Source organism: Phodopus roborovskii, unplaced genomic scaffold, assembly GCF_943737965.1.
Source record: "Phodopus roborovskii unplaced genomic scaffold, PHOROB, whole genome shotgun sequence".
NCBI lineage: Eukaryota > Metazoa > Chordata > Mammalia > Rodentia > Cricetidae > Phodopus > Phodopus roborovskii.
In genome coordinates this window covers 4,044,929-4,068,820 of record NW_026126418.1, presented here as the reverse complement: position 1 = coordinate 4,068,820, position 23,892 = coordinate 4,044,929, and the positions used below count along the sequence as shown (strand labels likewise).

The 23,892-nt window shown below is 39.2% G+C and overlaps 1 protein-coding gene across 1 annotated transcript in view; it reads left to right on the top strand.

Annotated features, from left to right (window-relative positions):
• Positions 1-6,312: 6,312 nt before the first annotated feature.
• Positions 6,313-23,892, top strand: part of Cstf3 (cleavage stimulation factor subunit 3) — a 78,384-nt gene continuing 60,804 nt past the window's right edge. The window contains exon 1 of the mRNA XM_051184069.1: positions 6,313-6,534. Within this exon, the coding sequence (XP_051040026.1) occupies positions 6,508-6,534 (27 nt within the window). The 5' untranslated portion in view covers positions 6,313-6,507. The remainder of the gene's footprint in view (positions 6,535-23,892) is intronic.

The following is a 23,892-nucleotide window of genomic DNA, read 5'->3' as shown; positions in this document are numbered from 1 at the left end:
AGGTAGATTGCTGTGAATTCTAGGCCAGCCTAGTCTACATAAGGAGTTCCAGGCCAGCCAGGGCTACATAGTGAGACTCAGTCTAAATAAATAGATAGATTATAATAATAATTGAATGCCTAGATTATCTGATTAACTGGTTGTCCAGAGCTAGTCTAATTTTAAAATATTTTAAATTTAAGTAAGAGATCAGATTAAATTTCAGGGATGAAAATGTGTTCAGGCAGCATTCTAATTCAAGATAAGCCAGCAGTCATTCCAGTCAGCTCACTGTGTATATTGAGAAATTGTATCTTGAAAATGCCACACATATTTTAAAAATAATATCCCAGATATATCTGTGTCTCTCTCACACAGGCTTTTGAAATATTCCCCCATCCCTCTACATAGCTGAAGTCAAGGGCCTGACAACCTTTTTCTAAAATAAATCAAAATATGAAAAGACAGAAATGGAAAGAATATAGTTGCATGCGTACAGAGGTTGGCTATACTTGATATATTTAGAGCAAGTATGTGTAGCAAGTGTGATTTATACCCAGCCTGTGACAATACATGTTTAACTAGGGCTTTTTGTTTGTATCTTTCCTTATTTTTGTTTTGTTTTGTTGTTTTGAGGCAGGGTATCTCTATGTAAACTAGCTGTCCTAAACATTTCCCATGTACACCGAGCTGGCCTCAAACTCATGGAGATCTACCTGTCTCTGCCACCCCAGTGCTGGGAGGTGCATGCTACCACCTCCAGCTAACCAGGTATTTTAACATATATAAGATCCAAGTCTGTACCACACACCAGCCACGGAGTTCATCACAAGCCCAGCTATTACTTTAGAATTCTGGTAAATTTCTTTTACCTTTTTTTTTGTTTTGTTTTTTGTTTGTTTGTTTGTTTTTGTTTTTCAAAACAGAGTTTCTCTGTGTAGCTTTGTCCTGGAACTCACTTTGTAGACCAGGCTGGCCTTGAACTCACATAGGTCAACTTACCTCCCCCCCCAACCTTCCCCCATTGAATTCATAAGATAGATAGATGATAGATAGATAGATAGATAGATAGATAGATAGATAGATAGATTTTTTAGTGGGTTTACCACTCTTTAGTCATTATATGTAAATTGTATTTGCTGCCACCTGGGGGATTCACAGAACCATTGCAAGTAATTTTTTTCTTTCTATTCCCTGCCCTTTCCCAAAAGGTCTCACTATATATTCCAGGCTGGCCTCAAAAATTTCAGATCTTCTTTGGCCTCAGCTCCCTGAATTCTAGTATAGTTTTAACAGTCACACTTTAATTAAATTATGACTTGTGGGTGCTGAGTCAAAATTAGTGGCACAGTTGTCAAGATAGTTGTGGGGCTCGACGTATAGCTCATTGACATAAGAAACATTTACATGAGGGAAGCCTAGATTCAATCCCCAGCACTTCAAGAAATAACGATAGATCCACAAGGCATTGTGTCTTACTATAAGAATGTTTAAGATTTTTTTTCTGCTAGTGGTAGTACACACCTTTAATCCCAGCACTCGGGAAGCAGAGGCAGGCTGATCTCTGAGTTCCAGGCCAGCATAGTCTATGGATTGAGTGCCAGGAAAGCTAGAGTTACACAGAGAAACCCTGTCTGGGGGTGGGGGTGGAGATCTTTGCCTTGGAATATTTTATGTCAACTTAATACAACCTAAAGTCAACCAATAGGAGTAAACCTCTATTAAGAAAATGCCAGCCAGGCATGATGGTGCATGCCTTTAATTCCAGCACTCAAGAGGCAGAGTAAGGCCAATCTCAAGAGTTCAAAGAAATAAAGAAAATAGCTCCATAAGATGATATTGTATGCAAGCCTGTAAGGCATGTTCTTAATTAGTGAGTGATGGGGGAGAGCAAAGTCCATTGTGGGTGGGACTACCCTTGGTCTAGTGGTTCTAGGTTCTATAAGCAAGTAGGAGAAGCAAGTCAGGGGGAACCAGCCAGTGAGCAGCAACCCTCCATGGCCTCCAGGTTCAATCTATATTTGAGTTCCTGTCCTGACTAACTTTGACAAAGAACAATGATCTGGAAGTATAAGCCAAAAAAAAACTTTTCCTCCCCAACATTTTTTTTTCTGGTCAGGCTGTTTCAACGAAGCCATAGGAATTCTAACTAAGACAAGCCTTTCAAAGTATCTGTGTAAAGTCAAAATATTTCATCCCTGGGCTGGGCATAGTAATTCACAACTTTAAACCTAGCACTAGGAAGGCAGAGGCAGGCTGGTGTCTGTGAATTCCAGGCCAGTCTGATTTACACAGTGAGTCCTGTCTCAAAAACAATACAAAACAAACAAAAATCCCGAACCCAACATGTAAACATTTTCTAAAATAATGACATGAAGGGATATAACAACTAAACACAATTCCAAGAACTTGGTTGAATGCTTATTTGTAAAAACCTCCTTCAAACACATGTTGTTGGGGGGGGGGAGGATGTAGCTCATTAGTTATTGCTCAGAAGGCAGTGGGCTTGATCCAGAACAATACAAAAACAAACAAAGACACTGTTGAAATAAATGTGAAAATTTGGATGTGGACTAGATAGTAATTAATGTCAGAAAAATAATTGTAAGTTTCCTTGGGTGTGATAGATGGTCTTGTAAAGAAGAAGGAAAATGTCCTTATTTTCATGAAACACAAATTGATTTATTTGGGGGAATGAATATAATTTACTTTTAAATTATTTTTGTAGAAAACCACAGATTGCCATGTGTAGCAACATTGGTGAGGCAGAGGCAGGAGGATCCTCACAATTTGAGGCAAATGCTGCTAAAATTCCTTCCCTCAGAGAGCTGTAAACACTGAGTACCCCTCCTCTTAAGGTCCCCATGATAAACTATGGAAGATCCCATCAATGTTCACATGTGGGAACCAATGAGTTGATTAGGCTTACCTATAGAGCAATGGGAGGAGGAGAAGATAGTCATACTCAAAGAGCAGCACCCAGCAGGAATGGTGGTTTCTACCTACACAGATGGAACCCTTGCCCCACCTATATCCTCTAATCCCTCCAAGACCCTGAGGCCACATACTGTTAAGGCAGAATCCTCAGATGGGGGTTCCAAGACCTGTCCCAAATCCTCCTCCTCCTGACTGAAGGTAAACAGTCAACAGTCACAGCTCTGATGATCTTTTGCAGGCCCAGCAGAACTCCTGAAGGCAGTAGCAGTTTGACTTGGAGCGTAGTCCTGTACTACATCATCCAGGGCTGTATAGTGAGACTTTGTTCTCAAAAAGCCAACAACCAAACCAAATAAAGAAAATCAAATACCTGTAAATACATGCATTAAAAGCAAACAAGTCAAAAGTGTTAATCTCCAGATTAAAGTAGTGGGTATGTTTGTTTTGGGGAGTGTGTGTGTGTGTGTGTGTATGTATGTATGTATGTAAGTGGGTGGGTGGGTGAGTAGGTACATATGTACCATGGCTCAAATGTGGAAGTCAGAGGACAGTTTGCAGGAGTTGGTTCACTCTTTCTACCATGTGATTTCTGGGTATTAAACTTAAGTCATTAGGCTTGGCAGCAAATACCTTGACCCCGAGCCATTTCACTGGCTCTGAACACATACACACATACATACATACAAGCACACACACATTTTTTTTTTTGAGGCAGGGTCTCATATGTGGTAGGTGGGCTTCTAAATTACAGTGAAGGATGACCTTGAATTCCAGCTTCAATCTCTAGAATTTTATAATTTGGGCAGGAAGGTTTATGTGGTTGGTGCTGGGATCAATGCAGATTGAACTGTAACCCAGCCCTACTTTTTAAACTTTTATCTCTGAAGTTTTTCATTAAAACCAAACCAAACCAAACCAAACCAAACAAACAAACAAAATGGAAAGAATGATTTTAAATACAATATGAGTGCAGCATTTTATGTTTTAAGATCTTGCTTTTCTTTCTTTTTTTCACGTTTTGATTTTTCAAACAGGGTTTCTCTGTGTAGGCCTGACTGTCCTGGAACTCTCTGTGTAGACCTTGAGGTTGGTCTGAAACTCAGAGGTCCACTTGCCTCTGCTTCCTGAGTGTTGGGATTAAAGATTTGTACCATTACTCTCAGTCCCTGCTTTTCATTTTTTTTTAATGATTTTATTTTTTTTATTTTATTTTTTTTTAAAGGTTTATTTATTATCATGTATACATCATTCCTCCTGCACGTATCCCTGCAGGCCAGAAGAGGGCACCAGATCTCATTACAGATGGCTGTGAGCCACCATGTGGATGCTGGGAATTGAACTCAGGACCTCTGGAAGAGCAGCCAATGCTTTTAACCTCTGAGCCAGCTTTCCAGCCCTAATGATTTTATTTTTTATTTTATTTATGTGCATTGGTGTTTGTCTGCATGTATATCAGTGTGAGGGTGTCAGATCTCCTGGGACTGGAGTTATAGACAATTATGAGCTGCCATATGGGTGCTGGGAATTGAACCCGGGTTCTCTGGAAGAACAACCAGTGTTCTTGATCCATCTCTCCAGCCCCATCCCTGCTTTTCTTATATAAATTCATTAAAGGAAAATTCTTTTCTTAAAATAATTTTTAATGAATAACTAAAATATTCTCTATTATCTTTCTTTATGTATAAGTGAATATATATGGAATGTTCAGAATAGGAACATTGAAGTTTTAAATTATTCCTTTTATTTTTGAGATTATTATAATAACATAATTTCCCTCTTCCCATTATTCTATCCAAGCCATCACATATACCCCTCCACTTCTCTTTCAATTTCATAATGTCAGCTAGACACATTGATGTCGCATGCCTTTGCTCTCAGCACTTTTTCTTCCCAGCTCTCAAGAGACAGAGGCAGGTAAATCTCTGTGAGTTTGAGGGCAGCCTGGTCTACAGAGTGAGTGTCAGCACAGGCAGAGCTACATAGTGAGACTCTGTCTCAAAAAATTTTTTTCATGCCATCTTTTCTCATTAATTATTGTTATATACTGTATATACGTGTAAACATATATATATTCCTAAATGCATAAATACAATCTGCTCACTCTGTATGCTATTTGTATATATATTTTTCAGGGCTGACCATCTGGTATTGGATAATCAGTAGGTTCTTCCCTGGGGAAGACATTTTCTCCCATTCTCAGCATTTCGCGGTTACTTGTAGTAGTTCTTTGTGTAGGGCTGAGGTCTTTTGCAGTTTTCCCTATCCACTTTGGTTTGTCTATTACTGTTATACTTGTTCAGCTCATGTACAGGCAGTCATGGTAATGAGGTTTATGAATGTAGCAGTTGACATCCTTAGGAGATGAAAGCCGACAGCAAATTCTGTGTTCCTCTGGCACTTAAAATTTTCTACCTTTCTCTTGCACAATGACCCCTTAGGGTTATATTGTAGATATATCAGTTGGGATTGGACTCCACAACTGAATTTTGATTAGTTGTGGTTTTCAGTAATAGTCTCTGTCGCAAAAAGATTTTTCTTTTCTTTCTTTTTTAAATTTTAAATTTTATTTATTTGTTTGCTTCTCAAGACAGGGTTTCTTTGTGTAAGCCTGGCTGTCTTGGAATTAGCTCTGTAGACCAGGCTGGCCTCTAGCTCTCAGAGATCTGCCTGGCTCTGCCTCCCGAGTGGTGGGATTAACTGCATGTGCCACCACCTCCCCCTGTTAAATTTTCTTGATGATGGGTGAGGACTACATTTATCTGTGGGTTTAAGGACAAACCAGAATGTAGTTAGCTGCTGTAGTTATTTGACACAGAAAACGCAAACTGCCCACCTCTAGTGAGGTGAGAAGTCTGGATTCAAGGCAACATCCGTTGTGCGCTATTACCAGTTTTACAGACAAGAAACTGTGGTGACATGCTAAGCTAAAATCCCTGGTCTTATAAGGAATGGTGACAGCAAAATATAATACGGACTTGATTGGTTCCTTTCATCCCCAAGAAAAGAAAGAGCATTAGCCAAGACCACGGAATGCTTTTCCCCTAAACATGAGAGGCAGGCATTTCACAGACTCCCAAAGCTGTTCCCTAAAATGGTCAGTTTGCCTGAACCGAACTGATTGGCAGTCAGGTTTCAACAGGGAGGAGCCCGGCTCTGCAACTCAGTAATTAAACTCCAAGAAGCGCGGGAGATCCCAGACCAATAGTCCGGGATCTTTCCGGCCGCCCTCGGAAACCTGGGCCGCGGCGTCATCAGTTCCGGGCCGTGACGGGAGCTCCCGCCTTGAGCCCGCCCCCTGAGATCGCTCTGCGCTTGTGCACCTCTAAGAATCCGGGAGTTGAGCCCTGGCCCCGCCCCGTGTCCCGGAAGTGAATACGGAAGCGCCTCACTCCCCGCCCCACCCCGTCTCAGCCGGCTGGGGCGCAGCCATTTTAATTCATATCTGAGTGGGCGGTGGCGATTCCTGAGGCAGCTCTGGCTCTGCTGGGCAGGGGGTAGTGTTACTGGTTCTGGGGGGGTTGTTTTTAGCTTAATTTTTCCTTCCTAGCTTCCCATTGCGGGCCAGTGTGTACGTTGTAAACCCCCGAGGCCATGTCAGGAGACGCAGCCGCGGAGCAGGTGAGGAGCGAGAGCGGTGGGGCCTCGTGGCGACCTCTTTCTCTCTCCGGCCCTGTGGGTGCGAACGCTGCAGCCGTGCTCGCGGGAGGAAGGGCTCTGGAGGGCGAGTGAACCCGGGGGACGCAGAGCACCCCCCTCCCCCGAGGTCTAGTGTCTTGGCTTCTCCGCGCCGTTCATGTGGACAAGCTTTGACTCAGACAATGGCTGAGAGGGCTTGCTTCGCCCTGTTTTCGCAGTTCTTCGGTTCGGATGGTCTATTTGATACCTTTTTGGTGTTCCGGTAGTTGGATTTTTTTTTTTTTTTTAATGTCTACCTACCTGTCTTGGTAATATTTCCCTCTTCTGGCCACCGAAATAGAAACGAAACCATTCTGGAAAAATAGGCCCCCGAGAGAGCGAAGTTAAAAAGCAGCATTCCAGAAGCAGAGAATGGCTATGCCGAGCTTTGGGGGAATTTTGTGGATTTTTCTCTCGTCTAGGAACACTTTATTTTTGCTTTTGCGGCTACGCAAACATTGCAGGATTTGATATGTTGGAATAGGAAATGTGCTTTAGTCACTTGTAGGCACCAGCTATTTGAATGGTAGATATGAATGATATTTAAGTACTTTAAAAATCAGAATTTTAGATATGAGATATCTCCCCCCACCCCATTTTTTAGGTAGGGCTTCACTGAACAGCCCTGACTAGGAACGACCTAATGAGTCTTGCTTCCTTGACCTCTCCAGTGCTAGAATTAGCTGGGAATACTGACGAGCTTATCCACCCCGGCTTCTTTTACTCTTTTATAGCCTTAATTTTGAAGGGTACATTTGCCTCTTATTGTTTAAAAAAAAAAAAGAAAGAAAGAAAAGGTTTTTCGATCTTGATCCTAGTATTTTTTGGGGGGACGCGGGGTTCGAGACAGGGTTTCGCTGTGAAACAGTCCTGACAACTCATTCTGGAGATCAGCCTGCTTCTGCCTCCCAAGTGCTGTGATTAAAGGCATACGCCACCATCGCCAGGCCCCTAGTTTTTTTGTTTCTTTGTTTGTTTGTTTGTTTTGTGTGTTTTTTTAAAGAAAGGTAGTCCAGCAAAGTCCTAAATTTCCTGTTGCTGTGGCAACGAAATAATGTTTGTATTTTCTTTTTTCAAGCTCCCAGCTTATAACATGGAAATTATTGGAGGTTAATGGGTGACATAAAATAGGACTATTTGTTAATGAAGTGTGGGTAATTATAAATTTAATTACTTTGGGAAAATGAGCAAAACTCATGTTTGCTTGAGGACTGATTTCATTCTTGAAATCTTGGCAGTGCTTTTGTACTTTAACTTTGGGATGCTCACTAATACAATGTCTTTGAATTATTTTATCAAAACTATTTCTTTTACTCAACTCTTCTTCTGGACTATTTTTGTTTTCTGAAAGTGAAACAAATATTGGATGTGTCAGAAATCCATTGCTTTATATGAGATTGTAAAGACAAAACTATTGCCACAATTTTGTTTATAAAACTGTGATTTTTGTTTTGTGTCATCCTGTTCTACCCCAGTTGGAGATTGAACCCAGGGCCTTGTGCATCCTGGGAATCGTTCAACTGTTGAGTTATAGTCTTAACAAGAAGTGTGATTATTTTAGTGAAAACTTACAAATCTTTATTTTCCAACCCCCTTTATTTTGACAGTGTCACTCTGTAGTTCTGGCTGGCATGGAACTTGCTGTGTATATCAGACTGGCTTTGAATTAGGAGATAGCCTGCCTCTGCTTTGTTGAATGCTAGGAATAAAGACAGTGCACCACCACAGCTAGCCTTTTTTTAGAATTTTTAATTCAGGAATATACTCTTACTCAGGCTTGCCTCCTTTGAATTTGATAGTGCAGTTTACAACAAAAAAAGTTGAAGAAAAAGTTCATGAACACCTACTATAATTTTCATTGAACCCAACATTGGTTACAGGTTTCTGCCATATATGTGTATATGGTATTATATATTAGTGTTTGCACATGTATTTTTTGTGTATAGTGGTTCTGTGGCTCAAATCAAGGATCTTGCTTATATTTGGCAAGTTCTCTACTACAGATATATACCTCTAACCTTGACATATTTTCTTTTTCCATACACATTTCTCTGAAAGTTGACATATCACACATCAGTCCAAACTGTTTCAACATTCTCTTATGACATTAGCGCTATTATATAATTACCATACCATTATCCCACTCAAAATCCAGTTATACCATATTTCTGGTTTTTTTTTTTTTTTTTCAAGATAGGGTCTTATACAAGTTTGAGGACAGGCTAGCTACAAAACTCAGTTTGTAGCTGATGATGACTTTAAAAACTTGCACCTCTAGGTGGTACTAGGATTCTAAGTTCAGTGCTCCCGGCTCCATAATGATGTACTTTTTGTTTTATTTTTCGAGGCGGTTTCTCTGTAACTTTGGAACCTGTCCTGGAATTTGTTCTGTACACCGGGCTGGCCTGGAACTCACAACAGAGATCTACCTGCCTCTCTGCCTCTCCAATGCTGGCATTAAAGGTGTGTGTCACAACTGACTGGCCGATAATGATGACATAATCCATATTTAGGTTTGTCATTGCCCCAAGAACATGATTTATAGGGCTAGGAATGTTGCTCAGTTGGTAAGAAAAAGAGTATATGTGTAGCATGAACAAGGCTCTGGAATCCAACGTGGGGGTAGATCCTGAGCACTGTGTAAGCCAGGCTTTTTGGCAGACCTGTAATCCCAGTACTTGGTAGATGGAGGCAGAGGATCAAAAGTTCAGAGTCATTGTTGGTGACCATAGTGAGTTTAAAGGCAGTCTGGGCTATAAGAGACCTTGTCTCAAGCAACAATAACAAATCCCCACAAAACAGAACAACAAAAAACCACCAGACAAATCAGAATTTAAGTAAAACTTAAATTTGTATATTTTTTGTAAACCTGAATTTGTATATTTGCTTATCCCATAAACATTGTTCCTCTTTGACTGCACCTTTCTCCTCACCTATGTTATCTGTTTGAAAAGAGTTATTTTTTACATCTTCTGAGATTTTGTTTGGGGAGGGCTTTTGTTTTTTTAAGATTTTATTTATTACTGATACCGTGGTGCCTATATGTATGTTTGCATAACAGAAGAGGGCACCAGATTTCATTGCAGATGGTTGTGAGCCACCATGTGGTTGCTGGGAATTGACTCTGAACCTCTGGAAGAGCAATCAGTGCTTTTAACCTGTGAGCCATCTCCCTAGCCCAGTTTGGGGAGTTTTTAATAGTGTCATTTAATAGATCTTTAACTCTTGGAGTATTTCTTGGAAAATTTATAGGTCTATTCTCAGTCTTGAAGTTAAATATCTTAGATAGAAAGTAACACATTAGCTGGGGTGGTGAGGCAGGAAGATTTCTTATGAGTTCAAGGCCACCCTAGTCTACAGAGTGATTCTAGGACAGCCAGGCCAGAACTGTTACACAGAGAAACCTAACCATGTCTTGAACCCCTCACCCAATTGTGTGTGTGTGTGTGTGTGTGTGTGTATGTATGTATGTATGTATGTATGTGTATATATATACATATATGTATATACATATATATATTACATTATAGGTAGGAGGGTGTGTGTGTGCGCATGCGTGCGCCATGGTGTGCTTGGTGGCGGTCAGAGGACAACCTTTAAAAGTCCTCTCCTTCTACTCTGTAGGTCCTGGAGTAGGTTTGGTTGGTGACAAGCACTTTTGTCTTGCTGACCCAAAGGCAATTTTTTTTTCCTTGTTTGAGACAGATAATTATAGTGAGATATCTTGGAATTCTGTAGACCATGTTGGCCTAGAAATCAGAGATTTTACCTGTTTCTGCCTTCTGAGTGTTGGGATTAAAGGCATGCAACACCACCCTGACTCTGGATTTTAACTTTTTCGGTGTATGAATGTTTGGCTTGCATGTTTGTATAATGTACCATGTGAGTGCCTGGCACCCAAGGCAGTCAAAAAGGGACTTTGGATCTCCTGGTAAAGTAGTTATGAGCCGCCATCTGTGTGCTGGGAACTGAACCTGGGTCCTTTGCAAGAGCAATTAGTGCTCTTAACCACTGAGCCATACTTCACTCCCATCCCCAATGGCTTTTACATGTTTAGTGGTATATTTCAAGCAAGCAGAAAAGAAATAATGTAATGTGTGGTGTATTTATCACAGATCTGCTCTATTCCATTCCTTCCTCTGCCTTCATTGCATTGAAGTAAATCTCAGTTGCTTTAGCTAAAGTAATAATTAAATGATACTTTAAAAGTATGATAGGTTTTAAGATGTGAATTGGCTGTACAGTTCTTATGTTTAAGTCAACAGACAGTGGAAATCTGGAGAAGTTGAGTACTTAAAAATGACCTCTTATAGCTGGCAGTAGTGGCATACACCTTTAATCCCCAGCTTTGGGAGTTAGAGGCAGGCAGATATCAGTGAGTTCAAGGCCAGCTACAGAACAGGACAGGCTCCAAAGCTACACAGAGAGGAAAAAACAAAATAAACAAACCTCTTATGGCTGGAGAGATGGCTCAATGGCTAAGAATGCTTGCTGCTATTGTAAGAAGACTGGTGTTCAGGTTCTAGTGCTCATATTGAGACGATCACAAGCACCTGTAACTCCTGGCTTAAATTATATTTATTATAAGACAATTTTTAGTAGGTAAATTGGCTTGATTTTTGTATTTCTTAGGAAAAATGGACTTCCTTTACTTTATTTGGCAATAATTGTGTTTCTAAGGGTATTAGACATGTCCTTTTGTTTTCTGTTTTTTTTTTTTTTTTTTTTTTTTTTTGCTACAGAAGAAAGGGTCTGTTAGTAGAGACTATATTTGTTGAACATTAGGCTGTTTCTGAACATAAAGGAATGCATATCCCAGGTAGAATGGCAAAAATCAATATTCATGTATTTGTATCTATTCATTACTATTACCAAAAACAGTTCATAGTTTTAAACTTTTCTACTATATCCCCTATCTGCATTTCTCTATAAACAAAATCCAGTTGTAACTTTGGGTCATTTTGTTTGGCTATTGGCAATTGTATGAGAGGAGCTCTAAAAGGAATTTGAATCAGTGAGGGTTTATTTATGTGGTGGTAGGGTGTCTTTATAGTCTAGACTGGCTTGGAACTTTTGAGCATTGAGTACTGGGATTTTATAGTATATGTTACCTTACCCGGCTATTTAAACAATTTATAGTTTGATAGATAATTTAATTCTGTAAATATTTAATAAAATTAGAATGACAAAAACTATGTTCTACTATTTTTCTAATGTACCACCTTAATCTAGTTAACTAATATCTTGGGTAGTTGAAAGATCCTTATTGGTTAAATTTAGAAGTTAAGTTTGCTTTTTGTGTTTATGTTTTCCTTCGTTTGTTGTTTGTTAACTGGGTCTTTGGTAGCTCAGGCTAGCCTTGAACTCCATCTTCCAAGTGTTGGAATTAAAGGCTCAAAGATTTCTCTTTTTTCATGGGTGATCTGCTGCATCCTTCCAGGTGCTAGATTATAGGTGTGTGCCTGCACCACGCCAGACTTTTTCTGTTTTTTGGTAAGCTAGATAGATGCTTTACAACTCAACTATATCCCTAGCCCAAGGGTTTTTTAAAATGGTGATTTTCTTACATTACTGGGTATTGAACCTTGATTATGCTAGCTCATGTTCCACAGAGCTACATCCCCAGTCCTTTGTATTTATTAGTGTTTGGCTTCCTAGGGAATGAAGAAGTGAATATGATTATTATCTCAACCAACACTTTACTCCTAAATTTTAAGTTTTTAAATTGAATAGGATTTTTGTTTTTGGAAAAGTTGGAGGGATTATTGCTATGTAATACCAGATGTAGACTGCTTTCCTATTAAAAAATTTTTAATGTATTTTTATTTCATTTGCATTGGTATTTTGCCTACATGTGTGTCTGTGTGAGGGTGTCAGATCTCAGAGTTACAGGTAGGTGTGAGCTGCCCTGTGGTGGATGCTGGGAAGTGAACCCCAGTCTACTGGAAGAATAGCCAGTGCTCTTAACCGCTAACCATTCCTCCAGCCCCCAGACTGCTTTTCTTGAACACAGTTCATTTACATTGGCAAAGGAACATAGGACCAAGCTGGCATCTAGTTCTAAATGTGACACCTATCCTATAATATATTTTATTCATTGAACATGTAAGTTGGCTCAGTTAAGCTTGTATTTATTCCGAAAAAGTCTTAAATGTTTTGATGCCCTGCATTTATTTATTTTTCTTTGTTTTTTGAGACATGGTTTCTTTGTGTAGCTTTGTAGACTAGGCTGGCCTTGAACTCACAGAGGTTTGCCTGCCTCTGCCTCCTGAGTGCTGGGATCAAAGGCGTGCCCCACCACCACCCAGTAGGATCTTACTGTATATTCCTGATTGGCTTGGAACTCACTATGTAGATCAGGTTGGCCTCATAGCCTACAGATACACACTTGCTTCTGCCTCCCGAGTTCTAGGATTGAATGTCTGTACTACCATTTGGACCTGCTTTTATTTTTTGATAAGGTTGCAGAGAGAAAAGATTTCTAATATGTACTTTATGCAGTTTTCTTAGTATTTTAGCAAAAGTTAAGTTAGGATCATTTTGGTTTTGGTACCACCTTATATTTTATGGATACCTAATATTTGGAAAATATATTTAGAACAGAGAGTAGATAATAGTCATGTAGGTAATAGTCATGTTGTTTCATGATATTCTTGAAGTGATTTTTGTTTAAACATTGTACAGTGAACATGCTTATACAAACTATATGTTACAGCCCCAGGTTTTGTGATAGGTATAAATATACATAATTTATAGCCTATGAGTCCATTAGCCTGTTCCTCTAAAAGACATATTGAACTAAACAATACAAAATAAAAATAGAGTGCAAGAGGAAATGGTGCAGTGAGAAACATTCCTGTGAGAATATGGTAGGGTACTGCCTGTCACAAAAAAAAGATATTAGGTTTCCCAGTTGGGGATCTGCTTCCCAGCCTAATGGGACATACTGGTTGGTTTATTTGGTATTTTACATGGTGTTAGGGATATAACCCAGGGCCTCAGGCATGCTAAGCAAAAACATTTTGCTTTGTTTGGAAGAGATTGCTCAGAGATTAAGAGTACTGACTGCTCCTCCAGAGGTCCTGAGTTCAATTCCCAGCAACCACATGGTGGCTCACAATCACTTATAATGAGATCAGGTTGCCTCTTCTGGCTTAGAGCTGTACACTCTGGCAGAACACTGTATACATAATAAATAAGTAAATCTTAAAAAAAAAGAAAGAAAGAAAGGAAGGAAAAAAGAAAGAAAGGAAGGAAGAAAGAAGTGGTCTTATGTTGTAACCTGGGTTACCCTAGAACTCATTATGTAGCTAAGGTTGGCCTCAAACTCAAGGCAGTTCGGCCTCAAACTCAAGGCAGTTCTGCCTCAAGTCTCTTAAGTGTGCTTTGTTGTAGGCTGAAGCCACTATATCTGAATAATATTGTTATATAGTAAACTGTTTTTGACAGGATCTGGCATTGTAGCTGAAACTGCCCAGAAACTCATCTTGTCTCAGCTTCCAGAGATCCACCTGCCTCTGCCCCTTTGTTTCTCTGCTTCTCTGCTTCTCTGCCTCTCTGCCTCTGCTGTGTTGGCATTAAAGGTATGCAATACCTGTTACTATTTTGTTTGAGACAAGAGTATCACTTGGTAGCTCTGCCTAGCCTGGAACTGACCACATAGACCTCAAATTCAGTGATCCATCTGCTTCTACCTCCTGAGAAGGGGTGAGAGAGAGAGAGACAGACAGACAGACAGACAGACAGACATGCACCACTACTGGCTGGTGCATTTTAAGATTTTTAACACTGAAAAATAATGAGTATATGTTATATTTTGATTTAAAGTATACTGTAAGGGAGGCTGGAGAGATGCCGCAGCAGTTGAGTTCTGGTTACTTTTCCAGACGACCCAGGTTCAATTCCCATCACTCATGTGGCAGTTTATAACTGCCTCTAACTCCAGTTTCAGGGGATCTGACACCTTCACACTCACACAGGCATATATGCAGACAAACATGAATGCACATGAAATAGAAATAAAAATATTGTATTTAGGTCAGCAACCCAGTTATTACAAGCTGTGTGTAATTATATGTGCTAGACCTTTTTTTACACTAGCCAGTATCACTTCCAACACAAGTAATGCATTGAAACTGATGGTCAAGATATCACTAAACAGTGTGGGCGTTGGTGGCAAACACCTTTAATCCCAGCACTTGGGAGGCAGAGGCAGGAGGATCTTTGAGTTTGTGTCCAGCCTGGTCAACAGAGTGAATTCCAGGACAGCCAGAGCTACGCAGAGAAACCCTGTCTAAAAAAAGTTACTAAACTTAATTGTGATGCCATTATAGTCCTGTTTGGTTTGTGGCATTGACTAAAATATACCATTTACTGTTTCTCATAATTGAGTTCAGGACCCATTTTTGTCACAATTATTTAGGACCTTTATGAAAATATAGACATCTGCTGTGATTTCAGATTGCTGTTTCTGAGTAAACTGAGAATCTTTAAAACATGTACTACAAAAGAAAATAACATGCACTTGAGTTGATTTTAAGTAAATGAAAGCTTGTAAACCTCAGAATTCTGGGGAAGAGAATGTTCTGCTTTGTTCAAGCTCTTTTTGATAATCTCATAATGTAGAACCTGTTGGCCTTAAATTCAGTTTTCTAGTTTCAATTTCCCAATGCTGGAATTACAAATGTGAACCATCATGTCCAGCTGTAAGTTTCTTTTAAATATATACTTGATAATAATAAGTAGTAAAACTGCAGAATATATGAGAATAATATTTTACTGATTTTCCTTAATTCCCCCTAACTATAATTAGTACATTCAATAATGGAAAATGCTTCAACATGGGAATTGAGGCTCTTCTCTGCTTGTTCTGTTGGTCCCAGGCAAGAGCTTATTATCTAAGCATAGACTTAATTTTTCTTAATTTCCCATATTTTTTTTATGTTATCCTTTCCCCCTTAATTTATATGTATATTTGTTTGTTTGTTTTTAGACAGGGTCTCTATGTGGCCCTGTCCATCTTATCCTGGAACTTGATATGTAGATCTAGCAGGCCTCTCTTGAGATCTGCTTCCCACATACTGGGATTAAAGGCATGTGTCACCATGCCAGGTTCATTTATATTAAAGCTTTGTTTTTAAATTATTGTTAATTACGTGTTTGTGCATATGAATATAAATGCCCTCAGATGCGTCAGATCTCTCTAAAGCTGGAGTTATAGGTGGTTGTGAGCAGCTGTCTGTGGGTTCTGGAAATTGAACTTGGGACTTATGGAATAACAGTGAGTACTCTTAAGTCATTGAACAATCTCTACAGCTCTTTCCCCTCCTCATATTTTAATGTGTATCACTTAGATGAAGCCAATCTCTTTAATTGTATATATGTATATAGTTCAGGGTGTCCTAGAACTTATTATGTAACCTGGGCTGGCCTTTGAATTTGCTACAATCTGCCTGTCTAAGCTAATTTCTGTTTATGTGTACTTTGAATCCCCTGTGTAACACCACTCCAGTTTACCATGAACAGTTATTGGGAGGAAGGTCTATCTCTTTTACCTCCCTAGTAGGAACAGAAAGAATTGCATATTTTCCTTGTGTTTTTATTTATTTTTTGTTTTTATGGTGCTGGAATACTTTAGCACTTAGCTATACCCCCAGGATTCAGTATTCTTTTTAAAAAATATATTTGTTGGGGTTGGAGAGACAGCACAGCAGTTAAGAACACGTGTTTGCTTTTGCAGAGGACCTGGACTTATTCGCTCAGCACCCACATGGCAATTAAGTTCTAGAGGTCCCAATGCCCTCATCTTGCCTCTGTCGACACGCCATGCATATAGTAACAGACATACATTCAGGGGAAACATCTATACACATAAAAAACAAATCTAAGACACTTTTAAAATTACTTACATTTTACTTAAGATACGAGGCTCAGACATAGGGCTTTAAATTTGCTAGACAAATATTCTATCTACACAATACCCATGTCTCTTCTTTCAAAAGAAATTTTTATTTTGTTTTATGTATATGAGTGTTTGGTCTACATGTAGATTGGTGCCATGTCTGTGCCTGGTATCCACAGAGGCCAGAAGAGGGCATAAGATCCCCTGGGACTGGAGTTAGAGATAGTTGAGAGCCACCATGTTGAGTCCTGGGAATTGCAGGAAGAGCAGCCAGGACTCTTTACTCCCCTCCCCCAGTTTAAAATTTATTATACATCTTATAATTGGATCTTTCATATATATATATATATATATATATATATATATATTTAAATTTAAAACAAGCTTGTTTTAATGTCAGTCCCAGTTCCCTCACCCTCCCCTCCTCCCCTGTCCCTGTCCCCTTCCTAACTCCAATCCTATCCTATCCATGGGGGGGGGGCTTCAAAGTCTGTCATATCATTTGGAGCACAGCCTAGGCCCTCCCCCATGTGTCTAGGCTGAGAGAGTATTCCTCTATGTGTAATGAGCTCCCAAAGTCCATTCATATACTAGGGTAAATACTGGTCCACTACCAGAGGCCCCATAGACTGCTCAGTCCTATGCTGGTTTCCCAGCTATCAGACTGGAGTCCATGAGCTCCCACTTGTTCAGGTCAGCTCTGTTTCAGTGGGTTTCGCCAGCCTGGTCTTGACCCCTTTGCTCGTCACTCCTCCTCTCTAAAACTGGATTCCAGGAATTTAGCTAGTGTTTAGCTGTGGGTGTCTGCTTCTGCTTCCATCAACTACTGGATGAAGGTTCTAGGATGGCATATAAGGTAGTCATCAATCTCATTATAGGGGAAGGGCATTTAAGAGATTGTTAGTTGGGGTCATCCTTGTAGATCTCTGAAAATTTCCCTAGTGTCAGATTTCTCTTTAAACCTATAATGGCTCCCTCTATTATGGTATGTCTTTTCTTGATCTCCTCTATTCTTTCCCTGACTCAATCTTCCTGCTCCTTCATGCCCTCCTCTCCCCTTGTCTTCTCCCCTTCTCTTTCTCTTAACTCCCCCCCCCCCATGCTCTCAATTTGCTCAGGAGATCTTGTCCCTGTCCCCTTCTCCAGGGGACCACGTATGAATCTCTTAGGGTCCTCCTTATTTCCTAGTTTTTTGAGCAGCCAGGACTCTTAACTGAGCCATCTCTCTAGCCCCTCAGGTAGATATTTAAAAGATCACCATTGGTTCAGGAATAGCTCTAAGTAGAGTTCTTGCCCAGCATGCACTGTACCTGTTTGATTACCCTGTGCACAAAACAATCACAGCCATCTTTTTGTTTTATAAAGTACCTTTCCAGAAAATATATATTGATGTTTAAAGTGTTTATCCTGAGTTTGAACATGGATCCTTACAAGAACTATCAAGTGCTGCCACTTAACAATATATTCTCTCAATATACTTATTTTTAATTGAGTTCTGTGTTTTAATTTTGTTTGTTTGTTTTGTTTTGTTTTTCAAGACAAGGTTTATCTGTGTAGCGTGGAACTTACCGTAGACCAGGCTGGCCTCCAGTTTAGAGATCCATCTGCCTCCCAAGTGCTGGGATTCAAGTTGTGAGCCACCATTGCAAAAAAAATCTACTTATTTAAGAAATCATTTGGTTATCTTGACCAGGAATAGTGAGTTCTCCTTGGAATGCAGCTTGAGTTAAAGGCCAGTCTGAACTACACAGTGAAATTCTGTCTTAAAGAGAAAAAAATGGCAATGTACACCTTTTAAAAGGGTGGATTGTATGGTATGTGACTCATGTCCCAGAGTTATTACTAAATATAATTATGTTCTAATGAAACCCAATAGTAAATAATATAATGCATAATATGCTTATTATATCTCTATACTTGTAGTCAATTGTGATATAAATTGCTAACAATATAAAATTGATTGATAATAAGCCTTGAGGCTTTTGGTACGTTTATTTAGTTTAGTGCTCCATGATGTTTGTTTACCCCAGTGCCTCCTGAAGGCAAAAGCTATATTTGGTACTGTTTTTTTTTTTTTTTTTTTTTTTTAAAGCTTTATTTATTATGTGTTCTGCCTTCATGTATGCCTGCAGGCCAGGAGAGAGGGCACCACATCTCATTATGGATGGTTGTGAGCCACCATGTGGTTGCTAGGAAACAAACTCAGGACCTCTGCAAGAGCAGCCAGTACTCTTAACCTCTGAGCCATCTTTCCAGGCTCCTTCCTCTTTTTTTCTTCTTTTTTTTTAAAGACATAGTCCCACTGTGGCTCTGACTGTCCTATAATTCAGTTGTATAGACAGGCTGACAACAAACTCAGATACACCTGCTTCTGCTTCTGAAGTGCTGGGATTAAAGGCTACATGCCCTTTTGCTGAGCTGTGCAGTTGCAACCTTGGTCTCTAATGTACTAGAAACTTGCCCAGGGTTTTCCTTCTGTGTCCTGTTTCTTTGCTTTAGCACCAGAGTCAGGAAATAAATAACCCAATTCTTTATGGAGACTCAGTCTATCTTTTAAAATGTTTTATTAGCATATACTAATTAGGCATATTGGGTTTCATTGTGGCATTTTCCTATGTGTATATAATGTATTTTGGTCATATTTACCCCCTTTATCCTCTTATGTCCCCCTCTTTCCTCTGATCTTCTGGAACATGTAATCCTCCTTCTATATTTTATGTCTTCCCTTCTCCCCCATTGGGAGGCCCAGTGAGTTTCATTAGGGTTGCTTTCAAGAGTATGGACATCTTACCAGAGGTCATACCACTAAAGAAAATGTCTCTGCCCAAGCAACTATTAACTTATGCCCAGAATGGGCCTAATGAGCCCATGCTTTGGACCCAGTTACTTACCTGTCTAATACAGGTAATCATAGCTGCTGTGTGTTCTAGGGTGCAGTTGCCATGTCCTACCAGAAAAGCAGCTTTCTGCACCACACCCCCTTCCTCTGGCTTTTTAATCCTTTCCATGCCCTCTTAGTGCTCTGTAAACCTTAGGAAGTTTAAAACTGAGCATTCAGTGGTCACTTTATTTCATCACTTTGACCAGTTATGAGTCTGACAATTAACTGCTACTTACTGCAAACAGAAGATTTTCTGACCAAACCTGGCAGCAATACTAATATATATTAGTATTAGTCATAAACATAATTATTTAGAAGGCAGTTTGACAGGCACATCATGTCCATTTAGCACAATAACTGTAGCTTCCTCATTAAGACCTGTGATCTTCCTTGTCATAGTTTTTTGATCAGATTCACACTACCATGTCTCTTTTTTTTCCATATCCTAAGAAACAAGTTTTTCTTTGTTCTAAAGTGTGACAGAAGACAAAAATGTAGCTCTTAGCTGGGTAGTGGCAAAACAAGAAAAACAAAAGCTGTAATATTTTTCTTAACTGTATTTTGATGATTTCACGTTAACATGTTTCTCTGTTCTAGAACTGCTAATTGGATTTGAGGCTTGGTCAGATTCACCTCAGGTGTTTTTGTTTTCTTCCAAGTGTTTTTCATAGATGATATTATAAATCTCATAAGGAATTAAGCTATGAGGTGCACACTGCCTAATTTGTCATTCTGATTTGAAGATTAGCTAGTGCTGGGTAATGGTGGCACATGCCTTTAATCCCAGCACTGGGGAGGCAGAGGCAGGAGAATTTCTGAGTTTTAGGCCATCCTGGCCTATAGAGCCAAGTTCCAGGACAGCCAGGGCTATATAAAGAAAAACCCTGTCTCCAATAATAAAATAAAAATGAAAAAGTAGCCACCTGCTGGCTCTAACAAACAATGAAAGGGTTTTTGTTAATGGGATTTGAATGTGGCCATAGCTAGTAAGCAGGGTATGTGCTTGTAACCATTTTGGATAGTTTCTGTTGTGGTTGTTTGACTGCCCTAAATTGTTTATTGAGTTTGAATTTCACATGCATTATTGTTATCATTAATGGTAGAGTTGGAGAGTATTGTACCCCCTCCCAGCTCTAGTGTGAGAACCATCAGTATAGTGTGGTGTAATTTGGCTACAGCTGATTGTCAGCCCACAAATCTCCCTGTGCTGGTTTGTTGATTACTGAGTGTCAGGGTTTCTAGTGATAGCTTTACAGATGGGGCCGATGAGAATAACCTCAAAGAATCTACATGTAGAATCTTAACCAAATTAGTAAGAATTCAGAACACTCAGGGTCCAGGAGTGGCATCCAGCTTTCCCCTCAGCAACAAACTGAAGTCTTACTTTTCGTTGTTAATAGTTGAAAATTACCTATTGTAGATTATAGTCATTTTACTTCATCGTTGGTCAGAGGAAAATAGAATTACAAGTGTTGATCTTGATGTTCCTTCTTACAGTTGCTTGTGTATAGAATTTTCAGGCTTTAATGAAATTGGGTTTTTTTTTTTTTTTTTTAAACTAATCTTTGAACTTTTTAAACATTTTATTTATGGTTCTCTCTCCTGCACCCTCCGTGTGTGTGTGTGTGTGTGTGTGTGTGTGTGTGTGTGTGTGTGTGTGTGGTGTGAGTATGCTGGCGTGTGTGCTGGCACACTTGCGAGCGCAACAGCACAAGTGAGCAAGCACGTAAATGCCTATTCCTTTGAGGAGAGTGCTGGGATCTGAACTCTAGTCCTCATGACTGAATGTAAAGCAGGACTTTTAAATAACTTTGAACCATTTCTCCAAACCCTTCTCTTTTTAATCATTCTTTTTATTGTTTTATATTGTGTGTGCTGCTCATGCATGATGTGTTTATATGGGTGTATGGAGGTTTCATATATGGGTTTCAGATATTGAACATAAGTTATCAAATTTGCATGGGAAGTGCCTTTGCTCCCTGGGCAATCTTCCCAGCCTCTTTTAAGGGTTTTGTTTTTTAATTGTGTATGGGTGTTTAGCCTGAATGTATGTATCTCTGTGTAGTTTGGGCGTGCATGCCTCATGACTGAAGAGGCCAGAAGGCATTGGATCTACTGGAACTAGACTTAACTTACAGGTAGTTGTGTGGCACTGGCCATCCTTGAACTCATTGTCATCTTAATGCTCCCTAGATACTGACATTGAAGGTATGAGCCATCATGCCCCTTCAAAAATTTGTTTAGTTTATATATGCTTCCTGCCAGACTTCTTTCTTGTTTTAGTCATTATTATGGAAGTTGTAATATGTTGCTACTTATACTTACTTTTTCCAGTGACTCCAAATTTCATAATTTAACTGGTTCTTACAGGTATGGATATTTAATTACTAGTCTTACACAGCAGGCCAGTAGTTGACTGTGTTTTCTTGTATGTTGTTGAGTGGTAGTATAGGTTGCAAGAAATTATATTCAGTGTCAGATATTCATATTAAATTTTGGTCAGTTTTTCTGCCTGCTTCTCAACACTGAGAATATCAATGTTAATTATAGAATATTTCATTTCTGTCCCTTGAGATACATTTCATTTCTTTTGAGTGTTTAAAAAGTTATTTGCCCTTTTATATTGACTGGACTTTATTTTAGTAAGCTTAGTGGCCACTACTGTCTTCTCACGTGTTTTACACACATACATACACACATATTTTGGAGACAGGGTTTAACTGTTGTGTATCCCTGACTGATTTGGAATTCACTATATAGACCAGGCTGGCCTCAAATGCCTAAGAGATCCTGCCTCTGCCTCCCGAGCTCTGGGATTTAAAAGGCATATACCGCATGCCTGCCTGAGTTTTGTTTTTAAATTTGTTAATTAAAAAATTTTAATATAGTTAATTTTCTTTAAAAGTTAATGAAAATCAAGATATATCTCAAAATAAATATTGTCTTTCTTTTGTGTGTATGTACACTAAAGATGGACCCCAGAGCCTTGCAAATGCTAAACATGCACCTTTACCATGAGCAATATTTTAATGACCTTGGGGTGTGTGTGTGTTTGTGTGTTTGTGTGTGTTTAATGGTTGTTTGTTTTATCTTTATTTTGGTGAACAAAAAAAAATGTCAGAATTTGGCTTTATCTTGATTTCAGTTATTTAATTACATTTGCTGGAAATTCACCATTTTGATGTAAAATGCAACTTTTATTGTTTAGTGTTTTTCTATGTATTGCTGTTTTGAGCTATATTACCATTACCGAATTTTAGGTTTTAGTTTTAATATGTGGGTAGGGCTAGAAGTCAGTTTTAAGTTATTCCTTAATTACTTACACTAGTCATAAAGCTTTATTAGGAAAAGATAATTTTAATTTAGATTGCAGCAGTCTTACAACATGTTCAAGCCAGTGTGGTGTCTCATACCTGTAATCCTAGTGCATTAGAGGCTGGGGCAGGAAGTTCAATAGCATTCAAGACCAGCCTGACTATAATGAGACCCTGACTCAAAAAGACAAAAAATAATCTTTCTAAATAAATTCATATCTTTCAGTGGTTAAAGCTAATTTATTTCTATGAAGACTTCTCTCAGTCAATTTTATTCTAAAGAAATGTCTTTTATAACTTTCCTAGATTGGTACTTGATTGAATAGTTTCTTTATAATTTATTTAGAAAACTGGGGTAGTCCCAGGTGTGGTGGCACATGCTTTTAAAGTCAGCACTTTAATACTGGCAGAGACGGGTGGATCAAAGTTCAAGGCCAGACTGGTCTATATAGTGAGTTCCAGGACATCCAGAGAGCTATATAGCTAGACCCTGTCTCAAGAAAGGGGGTAGTGGTGGTAAGTGGGTTTTAATAATAGCACAGGTATATGCTCTCGTCCTTAGGAGGTTAAGACAGGAAGTCCAGAGGTGTTGGAAAGGGGGATAAAACTTAGTATACCAGTATTTGTAGATTTCTTTTGAGTATCACTTTTTATTCTGTTATCTAGGGATGTTCTAAACAATTTTAGAAGTAATCCTTGTATTTATCGTGCTAGTACTATGTGTTGCTTTTTTCTTACATTTTAAAATATCTTTAGGGTTTTTTGTTTTGTTTTGTTTTTCTTTATGTATATGACTGTTTTGCCTGCATTCATTTATGTATGTACCATGTGCCCATTGAGGACAGAGCATGGGACCTGTACTTATAGACTGTTGTGAAAAGAGGGTGTGTGTGTGTTTTCTCACATGTGCAATGGCTAGGTCTTGCACTTAGGGCCTCATATGTTTGGCAAACGTTAGTATTGCCAAACATACTGAAGCTGTACCCCAAGTTCCAAGAAAAGTTTCTGCAACAAAACTTAAACTACCTTATTAAAAGACAGGTAGAGAGAACACTTATCTAACCATGTGCCTAGGACCTGATTGTTAAGACACTGGAGTGTTTGGAGAGTACAGAGTGGTTTTCTTTTTGATTTTTCAAGACAGGGTTCCTCTGTGTAACAGCCTGGCCTCGAACTCCAGAGATCCATCTGCCTCTACCTCTCAA